The sequence below is a fragment of the Macaca thibetana genome, chromosome 9 (assembly GCF_024542745.1).
Source record: "Macaca thibetana thibetana isolate TM-01 chromosome 9, ASM2454274v1, whole genome shotgun sequence".
Classification (NCBI taxonomy): Eukaryota; Metazoa; Chordata; class Mammalia; order Primates; family Cercopithecidae; genus Macaca; species Macaca thibetana.
The window spans coordinates 32,466,169-32,494,101 of record NC_065586.1 but is presented as its reverse complement, the minus strand read 5'-3'; the positions used below and the strand labels follow the sequence as shown (position 1 = coordinate 32,494,101).

The 27,933-nt window shown below is 36.7% G+C and overlaps 1 protein-coding gene across 22 annotated transcripts in view; it reads right to left on the bottom strand.

Annotated features, from left to right (window-relative positions):
* Positions 1 to 27,933, bottom strand: part of CCDC7 (coiled-coil domain containing 7) — a 440,951-nt gene that overhangs the window by 140,184 nt on the left and 272,834 nt on the right. For all 22 annotated transcript variants that reach the window (XM_050804671.1, XM_050804673.1, XM_050804674.1 and 19 more), the window contains 3 exons: positions 13,316 to 13,414; positions 10,142 to 10,252; positions 9,678 to 9,803 (listed from right to left, as the gene is read on the bottom strand). In XM_050804671.1, the coding sequence (XP_050660628.1) occupies positions 9,678 to 9,803; positions 10,142 to 10,252; positions 13,316 to 13,414 (336 nt within the window). The remainder of the gene's footprint in view (positions 1 to 9,677; positions 9,804 to 10,141; positions 10,253 to 13,315; positions 13,415 to 27,933) is intronic.

The window sequence follows — 27,933 nt, the reverse complement described above, 5'->3', positions numbered from 1 at the left end:
GTCTAACATATTAAGACAACTGATAGAAAAAGTGGATAACATGTAATAAGAAATAGATAATGTAAGCAGGAAGCTAGAAAAACTAAGAAAAAAAGGAAACGTTAGAAATAAAAAACATTGTAACAGAAATTAAGAATGCCTTTAATGTTTTTATCAGTATACTGGACACCACCAAAAAAGAATCAGTGAGCTTGAAAACGTGTCATTAGAAACTTCTAAAATTGAAAAGAGAAAAAATAATAAAATAAAAAAAACTGAATACTTGAGATCTTTGGGAAAATTACAAAAGTTATAATACATACATAATGAGAGTAACAGAAGGAGAAAAAGCAAAGAAAGAGAAATACTTGAAATAATAATGGCTAAGAATTTTCCAAAATTAATGGTAAACAACAAACCACAGATCCTATATGCTCAGAGAACATAAAAAATTGTCAATAGCAAAAATGTCTAGACCTAATAATTTGCTATATTCAAACTACAGAAAATCAAAGACAAAAAGAAAATCTTGAGAGATAAAAGAGGTGGGAAAAACTTAAAATATTTAAAATATTTAAGCATTGAAGAAAAACACAACCAACCTAGAACCTTCAAAACTTAAAGAGAAATAAAAACATTCTCAGAAAAAAAATGAGGTAATTTGTTGCCAGTATCCCTGCATTGGAAGAAAATATTTTTAAACGTTCTTCAGAGAGAAGGAATATAATACATGTCAGAAACACAGCTCTACATAAAGAGAGAAAAAATGTTAGTCAAGGAATAAAAGCAAAAAACGCCAGGCATGGTGGCTTATGCCTATAATCCCAGCATTTTGGGAGGCTAAAGCAGATGGATTGCTTGAGCCCAGGAGTTCAAGATCAGCCTGGGTAACACGACAAAGGCCTATCTCTACAAAAAATACAAAAATTAGCCAGGCATGGTGGCATGTGTCTGTAGTCCCACCTCACTTCGAGGCTGAGGTGGGAAGATCACTTGAGCCTGGGAGGTTAAGACTGCAGTGAGCTGTGATCACACCACGACACTCTAGACTAGGCAATAAAGCAAGGCCCTGTAAAAAAAAAAAAAGAAAGAAAGAAAGAAACTATTTTATATTCTTTTCTCTTAACTGATCTAACAGATACAGACTATTCATAATAATAATGGTAACAATGTCCTCCGTGATTATAGCTTATAGATAAGTGAAATGACAGGAATCTTATAAGTGACAAAAGGCAGGAAATGGGAATTCTCTGAAATCAGAATATCTGCATTATCCGTGAAGTGATATAGTGATATTTAAAAGTGGACTTGGATATTCTGTAAATGTACATTGCAAATTCTAAGGCAACCACTATACAAAATTTTAGGAAATTTAACTGATACCCTGAGAAAGGAGAAGATATAGGATCATATTAAATATATAATTAAAGCCAGAGAAGGCAGGAAAGGTATGGAAGGTGAAAAAGAAACAAAGAACTAGGACAATAAAGAGAACATAGCCATAAATATGGTTGATATTAAAGCAAATATATCAATAATCACTTTAAATGTGAATGGTCTAAATACATCAATTCAAAGACAGAGGCTGTCAGGGTAGGTGAATAAACAAATCCAACTCTATGGTGTCTACCAGAAATTGGCTTTAAATATATGAAAACAATAAGATTAAAAGTAAAGGAACAGAGAAAGATATACCATGCTAACTAATCAAAGCAAAGCTAGGGTAGCTATATTAATTTGAGACAATGTGGACTTCAGAGCAAGAAAAATGATTAGAGATATGGAGGGACATTACACAATGATCAAAAGGTCATTATTCAAGAAAACGTAGTAATACTTAATAAGCATGCACCTAACAACATAGCAATAAAATTCATGAGGCAAAAACAGATGGGACTGCAAAGAAAACATACAAATTCATTATATTTGCAGCCTTCAGTACCATCTAACTGTAATTCACAGATCCAACAGGCTGAAAATCACTAAGAATATAGTTGAACTTGGCACATCACCAATCAACTGGATCTAATTGATACTTACAGATTACTCCATTCAACGACAGCAGAATACACATTCTTCTCAAGCTCTATGGAACATTTAATAAGACAGATCTTATTCTGGGCTATAAAACAAACCTTAACAAATTTAAAAGAACAAAAGTACAAAGTACAGTGTCATTCCACAATACATTTAAACTATATTACCCTATTACCAAAAGTAGATAAAGGTACTATAAGAAAAAAAACTACAAACCAACATCTCTCATGAATAAAGATACAAAAATCCTCAATAAATTGTTAGCAAACTGAATTCAACAATGTATAAAAAGAATCATGTGCCATAACTAAGCTGGGTTTATCCCAGGTATGCAACACTCATGCAATATTCAAAAATCAATTAATGTAATCCACCACATCAACAGACTAAAGAAAAAATTATATGATCAATAAGAAATGAAGAAATATCATTTGGCAAAATCCAAAGCCCTTTTATGATTTTTAAAAACTATCAGCAAACTAAGAATAGTAGAAATTTCCTCAATTTCATAAAGAATATCTGCAAAAAACAAATAGCTAACATCTTAATCATGAGAAAACAGATGCTTTTTCTCTAAGAAAAGGAATAAATCAAGGACATCATTTCTCACCACACCTATTCTACATTGTACTGGAAGTCCTAACTAATGCAGTAAGACAATAAAAAAGAATAAAAGAAATATAAAATGAGTAAAATTATTTTTGTTCAACAACAACAAAAATCTAATAGGCCATTATAGCAAGGTTGCTAGATACAAGGTTAATATACAAAAGTCAACTGCTTTCCTATATACCAGCAAAGAACAAGTGATATTTCAAATTAAACATACAATACCATTTACATTATCATCAAAAAAATGAGATAGTTATAAACCTAACAAAATATGTATAAGATATATGTAAAAAAACCTAAAATACTCTGATTAAGGAAATCAAAGAATAAATAGATCTAAGATCTAAATGGAGCAATAGTCCATATTAAAGAATAGGAAGTCTCAATATTGTTAGTTGTCTGTTCTTTTCAACTCATTTCAGTGCAATCTCAATCAAAATTCCCACAAGCCATTCTGTGGGAATCAAAATGGAATCAACAAACTGATTCTAATTTGAATGGAAAGGCAAAAGACCCAGAAGAGTTAACACAATATTAAAGGAAAACAAAATCAGAGGATTGACACTACCCAACTTTAAAAATTCCTGTAGCCCTACAGAAATCAAGACAGTGTGCTGTTGATGAAACAATAGACAAATAGACCAAATGGAACAGAAGAGAGATAAAAAGAATCACATACATAGAGTCAATAAATTTTTACAAAGAGGCAAAGGAAATTCAATAGAGAAAGGAGTCTTTTCAACAAATAATGTTGGAATAACTAGTCATCCACATGTAAGCAAAAAATGAATCTAATCTAAGACCTTACACCTTACCAAAAATGAACTCAAAGTGGATCATAGATCTAAATATAAAATGCAAAACTATAAAATTCCTAGAAGATAGCAAAGGAAGAAGTGTAGGTGACCTTAAATTTGGTGATGGCATTTTAGATACAACAAACACACAATCCATGAATGAAACATTGATAAGTTATACTTACTAAAATAAAAAGATTTTGCTCTGTAAAAGACACTGTGAAAGAAATGGCAAAGAGCTGAAGAGATACCAAAAAAGATATATAGATGGCAAATAAACATATAAAAAGATGTTCAACATATATGTCATTAAGGAATTGTAAATTAAATCAACAATGAGATGCCACTACAAACCTATCAGAATGGTTAAAATCCAAAGCATTAAAAACACAAAAACTGTCAAGGAACATGGGAGCTCTCGCTCATTGCTGGTAGGAATGCAAAACACTACAGCTACTTTGAAGACAGTTTAACAGTTTCTTACAAAGTTAAATATAGTATTACTATATGATAGAGCAATCGTGCTCCTTGGTTTTTACTTGTGTAGAAAATATATGTCCCTACAAAAGTTATGCAGTATCTAACAGGCATTGAGTTGTTTTGCACCTAATTAATAAAGAAATTGTTGGACTTCTTTTGTGGTTTAGGAGTATTGTGAAAAAATTACTGAAACCATATAGGTACCAAGAGCCTCTTTCTAAACTGTTTACAAAAGACTGTGTAAATACTGATCACAAGAAAGCATATGTAGCTGTACAAATATCAGATAAACATTAAAACAAAATACGTTTTTAAAAATTTATTTATTTTATTTCTTTTTTGGAGACGAAGTCTCACTCTGTCACCCAGGCTGGAGTGCAGTGGCACAATCTCGGCTCACTGCAACTTCCACCTCCCTGGTTCAAGAGATTCTCCTGCCTTACCCTCCCAAGTAGCTAGAATTATAGGCGCGTGCCACCACACCTGGCTAATTTTTTGTATTTTAGTAGAGATGGGGTTTTAGCATGTTGCCCAGGCTGGTCTCAAACTCCTGAGCTCAGGCAATCTGCCCGACTCGGTCTCCCAAAGTGCTAGGATTACAGGTGTGAGCCACTGCGACCAGCCTATTTATTTTTAACTTTCATTTTAGGTTCAGGGGTACTTGTGAAGGTTTGTTACACAGGTAAACTCATGTCATGGAGGTTTGTTGTACAGATTTTTTCATCACCCAGGTATTAAGACCAATATCCAATAGTTATCGTCTCTGCTCATCTCACTTCTCTCACCCTCTACCCTCAAGTAGACCCCAGTGTCTTTTGTTCCCTTTGTCTTCATGAGTTCTCATCATTTAGCTCCCACTTATAAGTAAGAACATGCAGTATTTGGTTTTCTGTTCCTGCATTAGTTTGCTAAATATAAGGGCCTCCAGCTACATCCATGTTCCTGCAAAAGACATGATCTTGTCCTGTTTTCTGACTGTATAGTATTCCATGGTGTATATGTACCACATTTTCTTTATCCAGATAATTTGTCATTGATGGGCATTTAGGATGATTCCATATCTATGCTTTTGTGAATAGTGCTGCAGTAAACATTCATGTGCATGTATCTTTATGGTAGAATAATTTATATTCCTCTGGGTATTTACCCAGTAATGGGATTGCTGTGTTGAATGGTAGTTCTGCTTTTAGCTCTCTGAAGAATCACCATACTGTTTTGCACAATGGTTGAACAAATTTACACTCCTACCAACAGTGTATAAGTGTTCCCTTTTCTCCACAACCTCGCCAGCATGTGTTGTATTTGACTTTTAAATAATAGCCATTCTGACTAGTATGAGATGGTATCTCACTACGGTTTTGATTTGTATAAAACAAAATGCATTTTCAGAGATTAAGAAACAGTCTCCATTTACCAGGTAAAAAGTATAAATTTGTACACAATAAATAAATAAGATATTGTCCAAATATATAAACCAATTTGACAGAACTACCATAAGGCATAGAGAAATCCATAATCACAGTGGGAGAAATTAACATACATCTCTTGGTAATACAGAACAAACAGAAAAACTTCAAAGAAAAAAGTAAGGACTGAACAGAACAATAAACATATACATTGATCTAATAGATGTATACAAAAGACATACTGACTAAACAGTCACAAAGCTAAGAACAAAATTCTTCAGCTTACTCTAATTAAAAATAAATCAATGCTATTGAAAATTATCATACTATTTAGTGTTTCCATTTTGATAGCTCCAAATATCTTAGCTGGAGATTTCCTTTTTGAAAATGCAACTTTATCCTCAGGTAAAAAATCTTCATCTAATACCTCTTCCATTTTCTGAGCTACAAAAAAGATGCTTTTAATCCATTAAATAGAGAAATGAATTTATCAAAAAAAACCTCTGTGATTCAAAATACATATCAATTATCCCTCAATATTTCCTCTCATGTTTTGAAATAATATAATCAAATACCACGTTGTTGAGACAGTGAGTTATAGGCTGAGTATGTAAAGTGTAAAAATATAGAACTTTTCAAGAAAACGGTTTCATAAGGTATTCATATTTTATAATAAAGTTAAATTTTTATAACAGAGATGGGTAATAAAAATGATAAAAACATATTAAAAATAAACTTTAAAAGGAGATTCAAAAACAGATCAGGTAAGAAATACAGAAAACATAAGTGATAGTATATTAACCCACAAAATATCAGTACTTACATTAAATATGAATGTGTTAAATGTTATATTTTCAATTCAAAGATTACCACATTGGATTTAAAAAATAACTAGAATACATTTAACACATATAATACAGCTAAGCTATAATAATACAAAAAGGTTGAAAGTATAATGATGAAAAACTGTGTTCTGCAAATGCTTATATTAAAAAGATGCTATGTTAATACCTGACAGATCAATGGCAAAGAAAGTTACTACAAAATGTCCATCATATCATGGGTGAGGCTACACGTAGGTGGGGGAAGGTGGTATATGAGAAATCTCTATCTTCCTGTCTACTGTGAACATAAGAATGATCCAAAAATTAAGTCTATTTTTAAAAATGTCCACCATAAAGACAATAGTTTCGGCACTCTTAAGAAAACTTAACAATTTAAAATGTCTATGTATATAATAAAGAAGCTTTAGAAACAGAACAAAAACTGGCAGAACTACAAAGAGATAGAGAAATAAGTAATCACAGTAGAATTTAAAATACCTTTCTCATAAATGATAAAATAAACAGAAACTCAATGAAGTTCAGAACACATGAAAAATATAATTAATCAACGACAATGGAGAATATACATATATACACACACACGTTTTCTATATATACACATATATGTATACATGACACGTAAAAATCATATTTATGATTGAACATATAAACAAAGGAGAGAATTTTAACTAAAACCATTACACAATATTCTTAATGATTGTATTTACTTTGAAGTCTCACTTTTCTGCCAGTACTAAGTTTTGTAATTTGAGATGGGCTTTTTAAAATTAAAACTTTATTTCAGGTGGAAGATTTTCATCTACTATTTCATCCATCTTCTCAGTTGCATAAAGAAAGGCTTTTAACCCAATAAAAAGTGAAAAACACTTTACTGTAAAGTCTCTGAATTATTAATATATAGAAAGAACCATTCAAAGTTTCCTATCAGTTTTGTTTTGTTCTCTTTTTTTGAGACAGAGTCTCACTGTCGCCCAGGCTGGAGTGCAGGAGTCGATTCAGCTCATTGCAACATCCACTTCACGGGTTCGAGGAATTCTCCTGCCTCAGCCTCCTGAGTTGCCCGGACTACAGGCGCCTGTCACCACGCCCAGCTAATTTTTGTATTTTTAGTAGAGACGAGGTTTCACCGTGTTAGCCAGGATGGTCTCAGTCTCCTGACCTTGTGATCCGTCTGCCTCAGCTTCCCAAAGTGCTGGGATTACAGGTGTGAGCCACTGTGCCTGGCCCTATCAGTTTTATAAGACTTTACACTAGTCAATACAATTTAAATAAATGTCACACAATAAAACCTCTGATGCATTTTCAAAATGAATCATGAAGGTAAATGCAAAACCCATCAGAGTACTCTTCCTGAACGTATGTGGAGGCACTCTTGTTACTTCATACATACACTTAGAAAGTTGAAATTAGACTTTATTTTACTAAGTGTACTCACATTTTTAAAAGTTTTTTTATGACATAGGTGACACACTGAATAATTAAACTGATTAAAAGTAATTCCAAAATAAAGAAAGAAAGAAAATAGAAAGTAATCTGAATCAAACAAAAAAATTGAAAAACACCCCCACCCAAAATATTTAAATCCAAATATATCAGTAAGTACAATAATTGTAAATGGATTACATATTTTACATATTCTAAAAACAAAGACACACATTGAACTGATAAACAATTTAACTATAAGTTCTTTATTAGAGATATGACTGAAAAAAATGCAAACATTAACCAAAATTACTCTGTAGTAATTATGTCAATGTCAGACAAAATAGACTTTTAGTCAAAAGACCTTACTAGAGACTAAGATGATCCCTTTCATAAAAATAAAAGGTTGAGTTCATAAGGAAAACCTAACTTTTTACTTGTATACATCTAATAATGTAGACAGTATAAGGAAAATGGACAGTACTGTAAGAAGAAATAGGTAAATCCACATAGTGGGATAATTTAATATACATCTCTCAATAATTGATAGAATAATCAAGATCCAAGGAAATCTAGAAATAAATTTAAATAACACAACAAAAAATGAGTTCAGTGGATGCCTGTAACATTGTAGCAGAATACATATTCATGGACAAAATTCTGCTTAATTAAAATTTCATTAATGTAATTACAAATAATTTAATAATATTAATTATTTCCATATTTACTATGGAATCTCTTCTTTCTAGCAGCTCCAGTTGCAGGCAAAAGATTTTCCTCTGATACCTCATCTTTTTCTGGACTACAAGAAGGAAGGCTTTTAAAAGCACTAGAGAACTGAATCTATGGTGCAAACTCTAGATTCACAATATATATTAATTACTCAATGATATTTTGTCTTTTTTTAATGATATAAGCACATCGGTGTCTAGTTAAAATATAAGCATAAAAATACATTTTTACTTGTGCCAAAAGCTGTTCTGTTAATTTTTATATACATGGGTATTAAATACATTTTATTTGTAAACATTATTTTATTTACTACTATAAACATTATTATAAATACTTGTATATTTAAAATTTTTCCTTTTCTTATTATATTCATACTTTAGGTAAAGCTTAAAATTTTTGGTACCAAATATTGCTAAGGAAAAATGTATAATGATAAAAAATAGAGTAGAAAGAGAGTGAAAGAAACATACCATGTAGGAAAAATAGGAGAAGCCAAGAAAAATGATATAATTGCACCTAAAAAATCAATAATTAGATTATGTATGGTTATAAGAGATAATTAAAAGAAAAAATATCAGACTAAATATGAGCATATACCAAACATCACATATTCTCTCTTGTAAGCTGGAGTTGAACAACGAGACATATGGACACGTCAGGGACAACACACACTGAGGCCTGTCTGGAGTAGGGGGCAGGAGTAGGGGCAGCATTAGGAAGAACAGCTAATAGGTGCTAGGCTTAATACCTGGATGATGGGTTGATCTGTGCAGCAAACCACAATGGCACACATTTACCTATGTAACAAACCTGCACATCCTGGACATGTATCCCAGAACTTAAAATTCAAGCTGATTTTAAAAAGAGTATACACAATTATAAGTTTCTTACAATAGACATAGCAAAATCACAAAGAAACAAAGAAGTTAATAGGATGAAAAAATGTATCAAGCAAATACCAACCGGAAGAAAGTTTGTGGAGCCATAATAACAGATAAAGTAGTTATTAAGGAAAACAAACAAAAATTATGAAAATGGTAAAGTGAATCCTTTCATAAGGAAAAAACTGTTCTGTCTTTGAAGAATATAAATTTAAGTTTACTTGCACACACAAAAAAATAGAGCATTATAAGATACAAAGCAAAACCTGATACTTACACAAGAAGAAAGAGAAATCCACAAAGTGGCAGATTTGACACAGGTAACTCAGTAATTGTAAAAGAAACAAGTCATCAATAAAGATCTAGTAATGTGATGGAAATAAGTAGCAAAAGAAGCATATGGTTCAAGGCATATTTATGAACCAAGAACAAATTTCTCCTGAATTTAATAAAAATAATTGATAAGATTTATAAATAATTACTTACTTTTTCTTGAAGTTACTTTAGCTTGAAGTTTTTTGGTTTGAGATTCTCTTCTTGATAATAAAACTTTCTCCTCAGGCAACAGATGCTCAAGTGATATATCCTTTTTTTGGATTTCAAAAGGAAATGCTAAATAGAAAAAAAAGATAGATGTGCAATAGAACTTCTGGATATGCCAAGTAATCATCAGACTTTCCACCCATGGGAGTCAAATGAGAAAATCATATGAATAGTTTTCATGAGCATGTGAGGAGGTAGTGATACTACTTAGTAATTAACGACCATTCAAATACCAACCAAAAAGTATCATTACTTTTGTTCTCTAGTTATCATAGGGTATTCACACATTAGGTCAAAGTCAAAAGTTGATAAAATATAGTCTGAAGTACACATTGGTGAATCAAAGGAAAAGATCTGATGAGTTCAATATAAAATAATTTAAAGTTATCAATAATTATTATACTTACTTTTGTGCTTTTCCACTCCGGGATTTATTTGTTTCTTTTCTTGCATTTGGAGTTTTGACTTTGAATCTTGATGAACAGAAACCACATTTTCATTTGGTACTACAATATGAGCTATATCAAGAGATGCATTTAGTCCACCAAATGGAAAAATAAATCTATGAATGTATAACATGTACATTTCTCTTATTTTTATAAAGTTATAAGTAAATTACCATAATGCTATATCTGACACAAAAATAGAATAGTTTTAATGGCTGTTATGGAAGCTAACCCATTATTTCATAAATATTCTGAAGCATCAAATAAAGTTTATATTGGTCTCCAGGATTCATAAGTTTACACTTTAATACATAATCAAAATACTTACATATTACATGATGATTTATACTTTAGCTTAATATATAATCATAGGTCAAACAATGAAAATGCACATGCATAAGCTCATTCATTATAGCATTATTTGTAATTGCCACAAACAATGGTATAATTACAGTATATAATTATATGGAGATGGGGCTGAGAGTTTCCAGAGAACCTGTGAGCTAATTCGCACCCAAGGATTGCTGTTAGTTCTAAACAGCTACCAGGCAATGATAGACAGCCTATGTCCCAGCAAAGTATTGAGACTCATGGTTAAATTGTAAAGGATTTCTTTTTAAATGTAGAACCTTTTGAGATCACTTTACCTATCTACCGAAGGCACCTTAGAACATTATGTATTCTTCTTAAACTTAATGAGAAAAAGTGGTACCTTGTGGAATGAGTCACTACAGATCCCCTCCTTCAGAGTATCAGGACAGAGAAGCTTCACTCAAGGAGGAGAAAGAAAGGGGGTATATGAGATGCCAACTTCAAGACCCTCTCATTCCTCAGCTTAGTAATTGCTTGGGCTCTTTTCACTTGGGCATACCCATGATGAACCTACCACTAAAATCATGTTTGGCCCACCCTTGCAGAGGCTAGAGCAGCCCTGTGAATCACAACGCTGGTAGTCCTTTGGTTCTACAATCAAGAGTAAGAACAATAGAGGAGGTGGTTGACCAGACTCAGATTTCTAGGTTCTTTCATGCCACTCTTGCTGAGTTTCCAATTCAATGAAACTCCCGCATAAGGTCAGGTCATATGTTCTGTGACAAAATCCAGAACTTAACTGAAAAATTTTCAGGCATGGGAAAAGCAGCAGTTCCTGAGGTAGAAAAGACTGACCAGCAGGAAAGTGATGTATTAGGTTGGTGCAAAAGTAATTTAATGGCAAAAACCGCAATTGCTTTTGCACCAACCTAATAAAATGGCAATCAAGCGCCCTCTCCTGAATGATGCATGTAGAGACAATCTCTAAATCGGGCTACTAAACAATGAAGTTGATGGGCCCTACTAGGGTCAGCACATTGAGGACTCTATGATTAATAAAATATTACTCCCTCTACCCTTCCCTGTGAATTTGGAGATGAATTGATGAGCCCCTCTAATTTTTACTGAGAACTCTCATCTTCCAACAATGAACAAGACCAGGGGTTAGGCTAAGTCCCAAATCCCCAGTGGGGACCCGGTTTAGAGTTAAATGGGAAGGTGTGGATAATTATATTTCTTGGGCCTTTGGATACTGGTATATAAGTGACTATGAATATATACTCCAGCATCAGAATGAAGGGGAAACTGATAATTCTCTCTAGTTTGAAGTCTGAGGTCACCACCAATGGGGACTTTATCTAGACCCAACTTTGGGTGGGTCTCTTTGGCCAATTACAAATTCTACTGTTATAGTGCACACTACACAATATATTTTGTTATAAATATATCACTAAGTGAACACCTGCTCACCTTTGCCCACAAGCACTGAAGAAAATTGCTCAGTTAGGGTCATTTTAGTGGGGCATGTGAAAGGCCATGAACCTACCCGACTACCTTGTGCTGTTGTTTCTCAAAAACAATACTGATTGCTTGGGGTAAAAAAGGAAATAAATGCCTTCACTGCTGTACTTAAGGATGACAAAGTTTTCTGTGAGACTAATCCTCCATTGAACAGCTCCATCTGACCTGTGCACATGACCTCAGATGCACACAGCCTCAATGCATTATTGGCTGCTCAATGCCACAGTGCAGCCCTGGGTACTGGCAGTACCTGACTTTGTGACTGTCATAGACGTTACTGCCTGAGAGAAAAGAACTTAGTATACAACAACTGATATACAAAATTCCTTTTTCAGCATCCCTGTCCACACCAATGATAAGGATCAGTGTATTCTTATGTGGAGTAGATTGCAATATATCACTAATGTCCTTCGACAAGACTACCCAAAATCCCCAACTATCTATCATCCATGGATAGGGCGTAACCTGGAAAAATTTCTGCTCTTGGAGGGTATACTAGCTTTCTACTATATTGAAAGCATTTTCCTGGTGGGTCCAGACACAGGCACCAACTAATAAAGACTGGCTGGGCCATTAATACATACAAAAACTTAGCACTAAAGTGAAATCCTTGTGTTGTAATCTGGGAAGGAGCACATCGCATTCCAGAGGAGATGACTGCCTATCTTTTGGTCCTCTCAATCCCCTAAAATGAAAAGGAAGCTCAATCATTGTTGGTCATGGACACTTTAACACTCCCCACCACACAAGAAACTTGGGATGGCCACCCATCTATGAGAGTACCAAGAAGACCTTACCTTTGTGTGGCGCTCAACTAACAAAATGCCCTAGGGCTAACCAACAAGCCTTCAGGACTATCCTTCTCCTTGGCTCCTGTAATTCCCACTTGCTCTTTGAGTTACAGATCTCAACAACCTCTCAGTTTGTTGACTGAAGGCTAGAGAAGAACAACATCGCTACACGTGATAAGTGATCATTGGGTATAATCTCCAGGAAACTGTAATCTCCCAGAGTCAGCTGAAAGGTACACTCTTTGAGATACTGTAGGCCAATTATTGGGCCTTGATAGATATTGAGTGCTTGTCCAATGGCTGTGAAATAATCTTATGACCAGAAATTCCAACATGAAGTTAACATTTTCATTTTTGCTCTCTACTTACCTTAAGGTGTTCATACTTCAGGCAAAGTCTACAATTTCCTTAAAATATATGCTGAAATATACATTCAGGAATCAAAGAAAAAGATCTTCTGATAAGTTCAATTTTAAAATAATTTAAAGTTATCTATAATTACTACACTTACTATTACGCCTTTCCCTTCCAGGAGTTACTTTTTTCTTTTCTTGCATTTGGAGTTTTGACACTGAATCTTGATGAACAAACATAGAATTTTTATCTGGTACTACAAAATGAGCCACATAAAGAGATGTATTTAGTCCGCAAAATGAAAAAACAAATCTATTGTGAAATCTCTATATTTGAAGTTTATAACAAGTATACAGCAATATTTTTTCTCATTTTTATAAAATTATAAGTAAATCACCATAATTGAAATCTGACATTAAAATGATGAAAATAGTTTTAATGGGTGTTACAAAAGCTGTCTCATTATATCATAAATATTCTAAGGCATCAAGTATATTTTCTATTGGTCTTCAGAATTCATGGGTTATTTACACTGTAGGTTAATAATAATAATAGACCAAACAATAAAAATTTGTGTGCACATTATTCATTACCATATTATTTGTAATTGCAAAATATTCAACTCACCTAAATATTCAAGTATAATATATTGACTCAATAAACAAAGATATATACTGTAAATTATAATATGCTATAAATACTCTACATATCACTATACATAATACTATACATATTATGTAAAAATAATAAAGGTTTCTATAAACTAACATGGAGGGATTTCTAGAAGATAATGTTAAGTGAAAAATAATCTTAAAAACAGGATATCTGGGATGGTAACTTTTGGGTCAGAAATAACCAATCAGAAAAAAATAGAAATAGAGAAATATTAACCTTTTCAAAATGAGACACAGGTAAAATAAGGAAGCAAACACTGTAGTTGGTTATCTACAAGACAACAGGGTAGGAAAAAGGAAGGGAATACAAAGAGAAGGACTGTGGCAGAAATTATATTCTTCTAAGAATATCTTCTGTATAATATTTACTTTTGGCGATAGGATAATGTTCTACATATTTGATATGGTTTGGACGTGTGTCCCCTCCAAATCTCACGTTGAAATGTGATTTCTAAGGTTGGAGGTATTGCCTGGTGGGAGGTGTTTGGGTCATGGGGGCAGATCCTTCACAAATGGCTTGGTGCCCTCTCTATGGTAAGGAGTTCACATAAGATCTGGTTGTTGATGAAGATTTTGGGATGTCCCCCATCTCTCTCTTGCTTCTCTTGCCATGTGACATGCCCTTCCCTTCCACCATAGCTAAAATCTTCCTGAAGCCTCATCAGATGTTGAACAGATGTTGGTACCATGCTTGTACAGCCTGCATAACCATAAGCCAAATAAGCCTCTTTTCTTTATAAATTACCTAGCCTCAGGTATTCCTTTACAGCAATGCAAAATGCATGAACGCAATATTCTAAAAATAAAATTAATTCAATAAGGATAAGAAGCAGGAACTAAAACTGAAACTTAATAAAATGAACCTACTACATGGAACAAAAAACAAGTACTAATTCATGTAACTAATAAATACAGTATTCGAAACATACCCTCAGTCTTGGGCAAGAGTGTTGGGGGCAGACTGCAAACAAATCATGAAATTCTTTTAGTATGTTTGTTTTTGTAGTAGTATATGCTAAGCAATTCTGTAAGTTTCAAAGTATTACAGGATAGAGCAAATGCATAAATTGGTTGGTGCTTTGAGAGTCAGGATTCAAAATACAAAAGAAAGGACACACACATACAAAATGAAGGAAGTCAAGAATAAGCCCTGAGACACTAAAATTAAAGGTGTCCAAGAGGTCTCATGATTTCTAAAATATGTGTATTCATGTACACATGCATGCATATGTGCCCGTGCATGTTTATGTATAAATATATACACATAAACATGTGTATGTACATGTAAGTAGATATATACACATAAATATATATGTGTATTCTAAGGAGTATGGGTTCAAGTTAAAATCTTGTGTGTGATCTTTCAGGCACACCCATAGACAAGTACAAAGGTATTATCTGGCAGTTATCCTGGAAGACAGCTTTCCACCCCACACTGGATGTAACATAGAGCCAGTGCACTGTGTTCTCTGTACGGATGTGCAGGTATGGGTTCAGATCTCTCCAGACCAACCATGCTCTTACTCATCTCTGCACACCTAGCTCAGGAACCCTCCATTTGGAGTCCTTCTTGTGAGGGAGTAGAGAGTTCGACTAAGGCACTGTATTATTCAGGGGACTCTGCTTAGATGACATTACTGGGGAGCCTTGAAGACAACTTTCTTCTGACAGTGTTCAGTACTTTTCCACGCCTGGTCTTCTCCACATGCCACATCTATATAATGGCAAGAACTTTTTATTTGGGGTTCCCGTGGCAATGAAATGATACCCCCATTTTTAAATGAAACATCTGCCACTCACCTGGTTCCTTTAATGGGGAAAAGTGGAATTCTGCTAAAGCTGGGCCCTTTCCTGCGTAGACTCTTGCTTATATTATCACAGTATCTGAAAAAAGGCTTAATTATTCCTTTCAGTTTGACTTGTTATATTAATTGACTAACTCAATAACTGGCAGCTCTCTCACTGACAAAGTGGTACAGTGAGCAGAGTTGACCAGTAAATATGTTGCCTTTCTAGAAAGGAAAAGAACCCTGAGGATCCCATGGAGATTTTTTGGGAGATGTTAGAGAAATGCATGGGACACTCATGGATGATGGTAATGAATCCTTTGCAAGAGTCTGGGAGTCCCATTAGAGCACTTCGCCAGCCATGACAATGTGTCTCAGGAAGTATTTTGTGGGCCCTGGGGTTGCTTTGGGGGAATGCTAGTGATTGTTTATATAAGACTTTTCAGGTCTCAGGGAGAACTAATCATCCTTCCCTTTAGCTTCCAATTCCCTGGCTGAGCTTGCTTGGTGGGTTAAATTATAAACCCCAAAGAGGAACTCTAGGAAAGCTGGGGAAGCAATCCCTACCTAGTAATACAATCTGAGAGGCAATGGCAATAAAAGTCATCAGAGACCCTGAGTTGCTGAGCTGCACCCAGTTACCAGTGTTAGCTCTAAGCATGTCTCTGACACTGAAAGACAGCCTGTGATGCAGCAAATTATTGAGACTCATGCCTAAAATGCAAAAGAATGTAGAACCCTTTGGAGTTACTTCACCCATCTATCTGAAGTGATCTTAGAGACTTGGGTTTTTCACCTCCATGATGTAGAAGGAAAACTTAGTGAGAGTGTCATCTTGTGGGGTGTATCATTATAGATCCCCACTTTCAGAGTATACTCTTAGGAGCCACTTTGCCTAAAGAGGAGGAGGAAGAGAGGACTGGGATGAAAGCCTGCAAGCATCCAAAACCATCTACATTCTCAGCTGGATATTACTTGAGCTTAGAAAGATTTGGTCCAACACAATAAGTTCCTTGACTTTAAAAAACATAGTTGGACTATTCTTCCAATGTATACAGCTTCCCTGTGAGCCACCCTGGTGGTAGCTGAGACTGTTAACGAGACTCAGTTTTTTAGGTTCATTCGTTTTACTCCTACTGGTTATTGAACTCAATTAAACCTCCTCATAAGGCCATGCTGATCAGTCTGTGACACAATCCAGATATTCACTGATGACAAATCATCAGAATTGAAAAAGGAGCTGCTGCACAGATAGCAACAACTGGCTGGCAGAAAGAGTGATGTAAAACTGGTAATCACACGCTCTCTCCAGGACCATCTGGGCAAGCACTTTCACAACAAGATCGCTGGTTCTGGTTACTTATGTGTGGGTTCTCAAAGAGGAAATTGATGGGCTCTCCCATCAAGGAACTCATGGCAAGGTAGTGAGCCATGGTGCCCTAGAGGGTGGTCTGCTAGGGTCTACAAAGTAATGGATCCTGATTAATAAAGTGCTATTCCTTCTGCTCCTCTCAGTGAAGCTGCAGGAGAACTGGAGACTCTCATTCAACTCTTAACTGATGTCTCAGCTTTCAAAACTAAACAAGACTAAGTATTAGGCCAAGGTCCCTATGTCCCTATGAAGAACGGTGGTTGTTCTTTTCTTTTACCTTGTTATATAAGGTAAAAGTTCAATAGGGATATAGAGGAGCACTGCATTTCTTGGGCCTTTTGGATTTGGTGCACAACTAACTGTGATCTCCGTAATCCCTAACACTATGATGGGAGGGTTATGGGTTGAATTGTGCCCCTCTGAAACAGATAAGTTGAAATCCTAACCCTCAGTATCACAGAATGTGATCTTATTTGGAAATAGGAACTTTACAGAGATAAATGAAAATGCAGTCATTAGGTGGGCCTTAATTTAATATAAATGTTGTCCTTATAAAAACAGAAAATTGGAGCACCCACACACACTGGGAAAATGACATGTGAAATTGAAGGCAGAGATTGGGGTGATGCATATAGAAGCCAAGGAATGTCAAAAATAGCAACCCACAAGGAGCTCGGGCAGAGGCATGGAATTGATTTTCCCTCTAGTTCTCAGAAGGAACCAACCTTGTCAACACCTTGGTCCCAGACTTCTAGCCCGCTGAGTATAATTTTTTGTTGTCAAAGCCACCCAATTTGTGGGTAGTTTGTAATGGTAGCCCTACCACTGGGAAGTGGATCACTGCTGTAACAAATATTTTAAAATGTGTAAATGACTTTGGAATTGGGTAATGGGTAGAGGATGCAAGAGTTTTGAGGTGTATGATAGAAAAAACTTAGATTACCTTGAAGAGATTGTTGGTAGAAATATGCATATTAAAGGTGATTCTGGTGAAGGCTCAGAAAGAAAAGGGAAGAACTACAGAGAAAGCTTCTCTCATCTTAGATATACACATATATTGTCATGAACAGAATGTCAACAGAAATATGAATGTTAAAGGTGCTTCTAGTGAGGTCTCAGATGGAAATGAAGAACATATTGGAAACTGGAGGAAAGGTGATCTTTGTTATAAAATTGCAAAGAGCTTGTCTGAATTCTGTCTGTTGGGTGGAAAGTAAAATTTGTAAGCAATGAACTTGGATATTTATCTGAGAAGATTCTAGGTAAAGTGTTTAAGGCACATCTTGGTTTCTCTTTTCTGTTATAGTAAGATGCAAGAGGGAAATGGATAAATCAAATAAGGAATTGTTAAGCAAAATGAAAACAGATCATAAAATTCAGAAAATCTTCAGCCTATCAGTATTGAAAAAAAATAAGAAAGCACATTGTGGAAAGAACACCAAGGACATGACTGCACAACTATTTGCTAAATAGATGAGATATGTGAATTGTGGATCTAATCAACCATCTCAGCAGAAATCCTGACAACTTGAACTGAAGGAGATAGAGAAAGGATGAAATAGAAATTGACTTTCAGATTGCTAAGATTCTATAGACAGGGAACCGGTCAATAAACTATTCTGCTGCAATTGTGTTATCCTTCAAGAGAAAGGAACAATGACCCTAAGGATGGTCCCAATACCAGTGGGGCTTCTACTGTCACCAAGAGCTCAGAAGACACAGGCCAGATGGGTGGGCCGTTGCCCCTTCTGTTTGAAGACGTGGGTCACCACCTACATCAAAGGAGGCAGGGCCATACCCCACTGGGCCCAGAGGACAGGGGATTGAACCAAGAGGACTACTTTCAAGTCTGAAAATCTAAAGAAATTTACCCTGCCAGATTCTGAATTTGTTTGGGACTTGTGACCCCTTTTATTTCTTCCAATTTTTCCCTTTAGGAATGAAAATGTCTGTCCTATGCCTGCCCCACCACTGCATTTTGGAAGCAGATAATGCAACGTCTGGTTTTACAGGTTCACAAACGAATAGGACTTCTGCACAGGATGAATCATATCTCAAGTCTCTCCCATAATTATCTAAATGATTTAAACGATGAAATTTGGAACTTTGAGTTGATGATGCTTAGAGAAGATTTTGGAAATAGCATTGAACTTTTGGAGATGTTGTGATGGGGTGAATGTATTTTGCATGTGGGAAGAACATGACTATTTAGAATCAGAGAGTAGACTGTTATAGGTTGAATTGTCCCCACTATCTTCCCCAAATTTGTAGAATTCCTAAACCCTAGTGCCTCAGAACATGATTTTGTTTGGAAATAGAGTCTTTACAAAAGTAATCAAGTAAAAATGAGATCATAACAGTAGGCTTTAGTCCAATATGAATAATATCCTTACAAAAACAGGATATTTAGGTAAGAGACAATTATACTGAGAAAAAGTCATGTGGGGATGAAAGCAGAGACCAGAGTGATGCATCTCCAAGCCAAGGAACACTAAATGTTGCCAATGAACTACCAGAAATTAGAATAGAGGCATTTAACAGATTCTCACTGACAGTCCCTCAAAAAGAACCAACCCTGCTGATACCTTATGTTGTACTACTAGCCTTAAGAACTCTGAGACAGTAAATTTCCATTGGTTAAGCTGCCTAGTTTGTGGTAATTTGTTATGGTAGCACTAGGAACCTAATACAAAGGAGAAACAGACAATCCTCTTTGGCTTGGGGCATGAAGCCAACTTCACTAGCACTCTTACCCAAACACAAGTATGCACGGGTCACTCTGGACCACTAAAACCTCCATTGTTATGGCCCCACTACTGAATGCATAACAGTATAGATATATTGTTTTAGTATATTCCTGCTTGAATTCATTCCCAAGCCCCAAAGAAAATTACTCTAGTCAGGGCCATTTTTTCTTTATCCAGTCTATCATTGATGGGCATTTGGGTTGGTTCCAAGTCTTTGCTATTGTGAATAGTGCTGCAATAAACATACATGTGCATGTGTCTTTATAGTATAATAATTTATAATCGTTTGGGTATATACCCAGTAATGGGATTGCTGGGTCAAATTGTATTTCTAGTTCTAGATCCTTGAGGAATTGCCACACTATCTTCCACAATGGTTGAACTAATTTATACTCCTACCAACAGTGTAAAAGCATTTTCTCCACATCCTCTCCAGCATCTGCTGTTTCCAGACTTTTTAATGATCACCATTCTAATTGACATGAGATGGTATCTCATTGTGGTTTTGATTTGCATTTCTCTAATGACCAGTGATGATGAGCTTTTTTTCATATGTTTGTTGGCCACATAAATGTCTTCTTTTGAAAAGTGTTTGTTCATATCCTTCACCCACTTTTTGATTAGATTGCTTGGTTTTTTCTTATAAATTTGTTTAAGTTCCTTGTAGATTCTGGATATTAGTCCTTTGTCAGATGGATACATTGCAAAAATTTTCTCCCATTCTATAGGTTGCCTGTTCATGCTGATGATAGTTTCTTTTGTTGTGCAGAAGCTCTTTAGTTTAATTAGATCTCTTTTGTCAATTTTGGCTTTTATTGTAATCGCTTTCGGTGTTGTAGTCATGAAGTCTTTGCCCATGCCTATGTCCTGAATGGTATTGCCTAGGTTTTCTTCTAGGGTTTTTATGGTTTTAGGTCTTACGTTTAAGTCTTTAATCCATCTTGAGTTAATTTTTGTATAAGGTATAAGAAAGGGATCCTGTTTCAGTTTTCTGCATATGGCTAGCCACTTTTCCCAACACCATTTTTCCTTTCCCCGTTGCTTGTTTTTTTTCAGGTTTGTTAAAGATCAGAGGGTTCCACATGTGTGACATTTTTTTTGAAGCCTCTGTTCTGTTCCATTGGTCTATATATCCATTTTGGTACCAGTACCATGCTGTTTTGGTGACTGTAGCCTTGTAGTATAGTTTTAAGTCAGGTAGTGTGATGCCTGACTTTGTTCTTTTTGCTGAGGATTGTCTTGACTATACGGGCTCTTTTTTTGGTTTCATATGAAATTTAAAGTAGTTTTTTCCAATTCTGTGAAGAAATTCAATGGTAGCTTGATGGGAATAGCATTGAATCTATAAATTATTTTGGGTAGTATGGCCATTTTCACAATATTGATTATTCCTATCCATGAGCATGGAATGTTTATCCATTGGTTTTTCTCTTCTCTTATTTCGTCGAGCAGTGGTTTGTAGCTCTCCTTTAAGAGGTCCTTCACATCCCTTATAAGTTGGATTCCTAGGTATTTTATTTTCTTTGTAGCATTTGTGAATGGGAGTTCACTCATGATTTGGTTCTCTGTTTGTCTATTATTGGTGTATAGGAATGCTTGTGATTTTTACACATTGATTTTGTATCCTGAGACTTTGCTGAAATTGCTTATCAGCTTAAGAACTTTTTGGGCTGAGACAATGGAGCTTTCAAAATATACAATCATGTCATCTGCAAACAGAGACAATTTGACTTCCTCTCATCCTATTTGAATACCTTTTATTTTTTTCTCTTGCCTAATTGCCCTGGCCAGAACTTCCAATACTATGTTGAATAGGAGTGGTGAGAGAGGGCATCCTTGTGTTGTGCTGGTTTTCAAAGGGAATGCTTCCAGCTGCTGCCCATTCAGTATGATATTGGCTGTGGGTTTGTCATAAATAGCTCTTATTATTTTGAGATACACTCCATCATTACCTAGTTTATTGAGTGTTTTTAGCATGAAGGGCTGTTGAATTTTGTCGAAGGCCTCTTCTGCATCTATTGAGATAATCATGTGGTTTTTGTCATTGGTTCTGTTTATGTGATGGATTACATTTATTGATTTGCATATGTTGAACCAGCCTTGTGTCCCAGGGATGAAGCTGACTTGATCGTGGTGGATAAGCTTTTTACTGTGCAGCTGGATTCTGTTTGCCTGAATTTTATTGAGAATTTTCACATTGATGTTCATCAGGGATATTGGCCTGAATTTTTGTTGTTGTTGTTGTTGTGTCTCTGCCAGGTTTTGGTATCGGGATGATGCTGGCCTCATAAAATGAGTTAAGGAAAATTCCATCTTTCTCTATTGTTTGGAATAGTTTCAGATGGAATGGTACCAGCTCCTCTTTGTACCTCTGGTAGAATTTGATTGTGAATCCATCTGGTCCTGGGCATCTTTATTTTTTTTGGGGGGGGGCGGGGGTTGGTAGGCTATTAATTACTATTTCAATTTCAGAACTTCTTATTGATCTATTCAGGGATTCGACTTCTTCCTGGTTTAGTCTTGGGAAGGTGTATGTGTCCAAGAATTTAACCATTTCTTCTAGATTTTCTAGTTTATTTTCATAAAGGTGTTTATAGTATTCTCTGATGGTAATTTGTATTTTTGTGGGATCCAGGGTGATATCCCCTTTATCATTTTTTATTGTTTCTATTTGATTCTTCTCTCTTTTCCTCTTTATTAGTCTGGCTAATTTTGTTAATTTTTTCAAAAAAACAGCTCCTGAATTCATTGATTTTTGAAGGGTTTTTTGTGTCTCTATCTCCCTCAGTCCTGCTCTGATCTTAGTTATTTCTTGTCTTCTGCTAGCTTTTGAATTTGTTTGCTCTTGCTTCTCTAGTTCTTTTGTGATGTTAGGGTGTCGATTTTAGATCTTTCCCACTTTCTCATGTGGGCATTTAGTGCTATAAATTTCTCTGTACACACTGCTTTAAATATGTTCCAGAGATTCTTGTCTGTTGTGTCTTTGTTCTCATTGGTTTCAAATAACTTATTTATTTCTGACTTCATTTCATTATTTACCCAGTAGTCATTCAGGAGCAGGTTGTTCAGTTTCAATGTAGTTGTCTGAGTTTAAGTGTGTTTCTTAATCCTGAGTTTTAATTTGATTGCACTGTGGTCTGAGAGATTGTTATGATTTCCATTATTTTGCATTTGCTGAGGAGTTATAATTTGCTTCCAATTATGTGGTCAATTTTAGAATAAGTGCAATGTGGTGCAGAGAAGAGTGTACACTCTGTTGATTTGGGGTGGAGAGCTCTGTAGATGTCTATTAGGTCCATTTGGTGCAGAGCTGAGTTCAAGTCCTGAATATCCTTGTTAATTTTCTGTCTCATTGATCTGTCTAATACTGACAGCGGGATGTTAAAGTCTCCCACTATTATTGTGTGGGAGTCTAAGTCTCTTTGTAGGTTTCTAAGAACTTTCTTTATTAATCTGGGTGCTCCTGTATTGGGTGCATATATATTTAGGACAGTTAGCTCTTCTTGTTGCATTGATCCCTTCACCATTATGTAATGCCCTTCTTTGTCTTTTTTTATCTTTGTTGGTTTAAAGTTTGTTTTATCAGAGACTAGGATTGCAACCTCTGGGTTTTTTTTTTGCTTTCCATTTGCTTGGTAAATATTCCTCCATCCCATTATTTTGAGGCTATGTATGTCTTTGCATGCGAAATGGATCTCCTGAATATAGCACACCAATGGGTATTGACACTTTATCCAATCTGCCAGTCTGTGTCTTTTAACTGGGGCATTTTCTCATTTACATTTAAGGTTAATATTGTTATGTGTGAATTCGATCCTGTCATCATGATGTTAGCTGGCTATTTTGCACATTAGTTGAGGCAGTTTCTTCACAGTGTCATTGGCCTTAATATTTTGGTATGTTTTTGTAGTGGCTGCTACCAGTTTTTCCTTTCCTTCATATTTAGTGCTTCCTTCAGGAACTCTTGTAAGGCAGGCCTGGTGGTGACAAAATCTCTCTCAGCATTTGCTTGTCTGTAAAGGATTTTGTTTCTCCTTTGCTTTTGGCTGAATATGAAATTCTGGGTTGAAAATTCTTTAAGAATGTTGAATATTGGCCCCCACTCCCTTCTGGCTTGTAGAGTTTCTGCAGAGATATCTGCTGTTAGTCTAATGGGCTTCCCTTTGTAGGTAACCTGACCTTTCTCTCTAGCTGCCCTTAACATTTTTTCCTTCATTTCAACCTGGGTAAATCTGATGATTATATGTCTTGGGGTTGCTCTACTTGGGGAGTATCTTTGTGGTGTTCTCTGTATTTCCTGAATTTGAAAGTTGACCTGTCCTGCTATTTTGGGGAAGTTCTCCTGGATAATATCCTGAAGGGTGTTTTCCAACTTGGTTCCATTCTCCCCATCTCTTTCAGGTACACCAATGAATCGCAAGTTTGATCTTTTCACATACTCCCGTATTTCTTGGAGGCTGTTATTTCCTTTTCATCCTGTTTAATCTTGTCTTCACACTTTATTTCATTAAGTTGATCTTCAATCTCTGATATCCTTTCTTCTGCTTGATCGATTCATCTATTGATACTTGTGTATGCTTCACAAAGTTCTCGTGCTCTGTTTTTCAGTTCCATCAGGTCATTTATGTTCTTCTCTAAACTGGTTATTCTAGTTAGCAGTTCCTTTGACCTTTTACCAAGGTTCTTAGATTCCTTACATTGGGTTAGAACATGCTCCCTTAGCTCAGAGGAGTTCATTATTATCCACCTCCTGAAGTCTACTTCTGTCAATTTGTCAAACTCATTCTCTTTCCTGTTTTATTCCCTTGCTGGCAAGGAGTTGTGATCCTTTGGAGGAGAAGAGACATTTTGGCTTTTGGTATTTTCAGCCTTTTTGCACTGGTTTTTCCTCATCTTCATGGATTTATCTACCTTTGGTCTTTGATGTTAGTGATCTTTGGATGGGGTGTTTGCATGGGTTTCCTTTTTGTTGATGTTGATACTATTGCTTTCTGTTTGTTAGTTTTCCTTCTAACAGTCCAGCTCCTCTTTTGCAGGTCTGCTGGAGTTTGCTAAAGATCCACTCCAGACCCTGTTTTCCTGGGTATCACCAGCAGAGGCTACAGAACAGCAAAGAGTGCTCCCTGCTCCTTCCTCTGGAAGCTTTGTCCCAGAGTGGCACCGGCCAGATGCCAGCTGGAACTCTCCTGTATGAGGTGTCTGTCGACCCCTGCTGGGAGGTGTCTGCCAATCAGGAGGCATGGGGGTCAGGTACCCATTTGAGGAGGCAGTCTATCCCTTAGCAGAGTTCGAGCACTGTGCTGGGAGATCTGCTGCTCTCTTCAGAGCCAGCAGTCAGGTACATTTAAGTTTGCTGAAGCTGCACCCACAGCCGCCCCTTCCCCCAGATGCTCTGTCCCAGGGAGATGGGAGTTTTACCTATAAGCCCCTGACTGAGTCTGCTGCCTTTCTTTCAGAGATGCCCTGCCCAGAGAGGAGGAATCTAGAGAAGCAGGCTGGCTACAGCGGCTTTGCTGCACTATGGTGGGTTCTGCACCCAATTTGAACTTCCCAGCAGCTTTGTTTACACTGTGAGAGGAAAACCACCTACTCAAGCCTCAGTAACGGTGACGCCCCTCCCCACCACCAAGCTTGAGTGTCCCACGTCAACTTCAGACTGCTGTGCTGGCTGCGAGAATTTTAAACCAGTGGATTTTAGCTTGTTGGGCTCTGTGAGGGTGAGATCCACTGAGGAAGACCACTCGGCTCCCTGGCTTCAGCCCCCTTTCCAGGTGCGTGAACAGTTCTGTCTCACTGGCATTCCATGTGCCACTGTCATATGAAAAAAACTCCTGCAACTAGCTCAGTGTCTGCCCAAACAGCCACCCAGTTTTGTGCTTGAAACCTAGGGCCCTGGTGGTGTAGGCATCCGAAGGAATCTCCTGGTCTGCGTAATGTGAAGACTGTGGGAAAAGCATAGTATCTGGGCCAGATGGCACTGTCCCTCATGGCACAGTCCCTTGTGGCTTCCCTTGGCCAGGGGAAGGAGTTCCCTGACCCCTTGCACTTCCTGGGTGAGGCAATGCCCCACCCTGCGTCTGCTCGCCCTCCTTGAGCTGCATCCACTGTCTAGCCAGTCCCAATGAGAAGAACTGGGTACCTCAGTTGGAAATGCAGAAACCACCTGCCTTCTGCATTGGTCTCGCTGGGAGCTGCAGACTGGAGCTGTTCCTATTTGGCCATCTTGCCTGGGAATATAGCCCCCAGTTTTCTAACCAAGCTCCCTCAATGGTTCAAATTAGAGGACCAACAAAGGGCTTTTTACAGTATCCTGGCCAGCCACCCTGATAGTCCTTTGGTTGCATAGTGAGAGTGAAAACAACAGATGATAAGATTGTTGAGCAGACTCAGATTTCTAGATACACTCGTTTCAATTCTGCTGGTTATCAAACCTCCTCCTAAGGTCATGTGGATCAGATATAGTCCAGATATTAACTGGCAAATTTTGAGCATGGAAAACATGGCTGCTGCCCAGATAGCAAACACTGGCCAATAAAAAGAGTGCCATAAAAATGACAATCTGCTCAATCTAGGAAATGGCCTTCTAGAGGAGATCTATCAGATTGGTCACAAAACAACAGGGTCTCAAAGGAGTATGATTGATGGACCCTCCAACAGACAGTGAGCCACGGTGGTCCCACCAGGCACTAAGGTCCATATGGTGATGTCCACTATGAACAGTATGAGTGTTATTTTCTCTAACCTTCTCAGTGAATCTTGAAGCTTGAGTAGTTTGCTTCCTTGATGAAGGAAGTAACCTTATCACATTTAGAGTGATACATTGTGGGGTCTAACATACAGATCCTTCCTACTTTTACCCAGATCTCTCATCTTTCACAAATGAGCATGACTAGGGGTTAGTACAAGGTCCCTATATCCCCAGTGGGGAACTGAGGACCTACACTTAGGACAAAGTTTGAAGTGGGGGTGGGAAAAAATGACATTTCTTGGGCCTTTTGGATACTGGTCAACAAATTACTGTGATCCTCACATTCCCTGACATGAGGATGAGGAGGAAACAAATAATTCTTTCTAGTTTTTAATCTGAGGTCACCACAAACAAGACCTCTTTCTAAACCAACTATGGGGTAGATCCCTTTGGGTCACTATAAATCCCTATTGTCATGGCCTCTACTACTGAATATATTACTGGTTAAATATATTTCCTATATGAACAACTCTAGCATTTACACCCACCTCCTGATGGGATTTGCAGCAGTCCAGGTATTTTGTGGGATATGTGGAAGATCATGACCTACCAAACTACTGGCACCTAGTACCAATGTCTACCAAAACCAGTATTAATACTCTGGGGATAAAAAAGGGAATAATTTCCCCCATTGCTGAGCTTTAAGAAGTCAATTATCTGTACACTATTTCTGCATTCAATAGACCCCTCTGGCCTATGTGAAAGACCTCAGGTGCCTAAACCCTGTACTGATAAGGGTTCTAAAAAGCGTAAGTGCTACCTTTGGCACCAGTGGTAAGCTGACATTGTTGGCACCAGTGGTAACCTGATATTGTGACAGTCAGAGGCTGTTCAGGATGAAGGAACTTGGTATGTACCAGTTGACATAGCAAATGTCCTTTCAGCATTCCTCTCCATGAGGATGATCAGGATTAGTTAGAATTATGTAGGATAGGTTACAATAAACCACTAATATCTTTCCACAAGGCTTCCAAAATTCCCCAACTATTTGTAATCAATGTATAGGTTATGACCTGGACAAAGTTCCACTCCTGGAAGAAGCATTAACCTTCCACACTGTTTATGAAATCATCCTAGTGGGCTCAGACAAGGACACTACCCAAAAGGAACCAGATGCTCTGTTCACCCACCTGCAGCATGTACTGTGCCATTATCATTGGACAAGGCACAAGGACCTAAAACCCAAGTGAAATTCCTGGGTGTAATCTGTAAAGGCTATGGTGTTCCATTCCAGAGATGATGATTGTCATGCCTTCGGCCAGCTCTGACTCAAATAGTAAAAATAATGTGAGCAATAGGAGGGACCATTCATCTGCCACCATGCTCACATTCAAGCCACAGAGATCAGACAGCATCCTCTATCAGGTTGCCATAAAAACCACTACCTTTGAATGGGGCCTTGACCAACATGATACCCTGGAAATCCTTCTACTGGCCACCTTAGCTG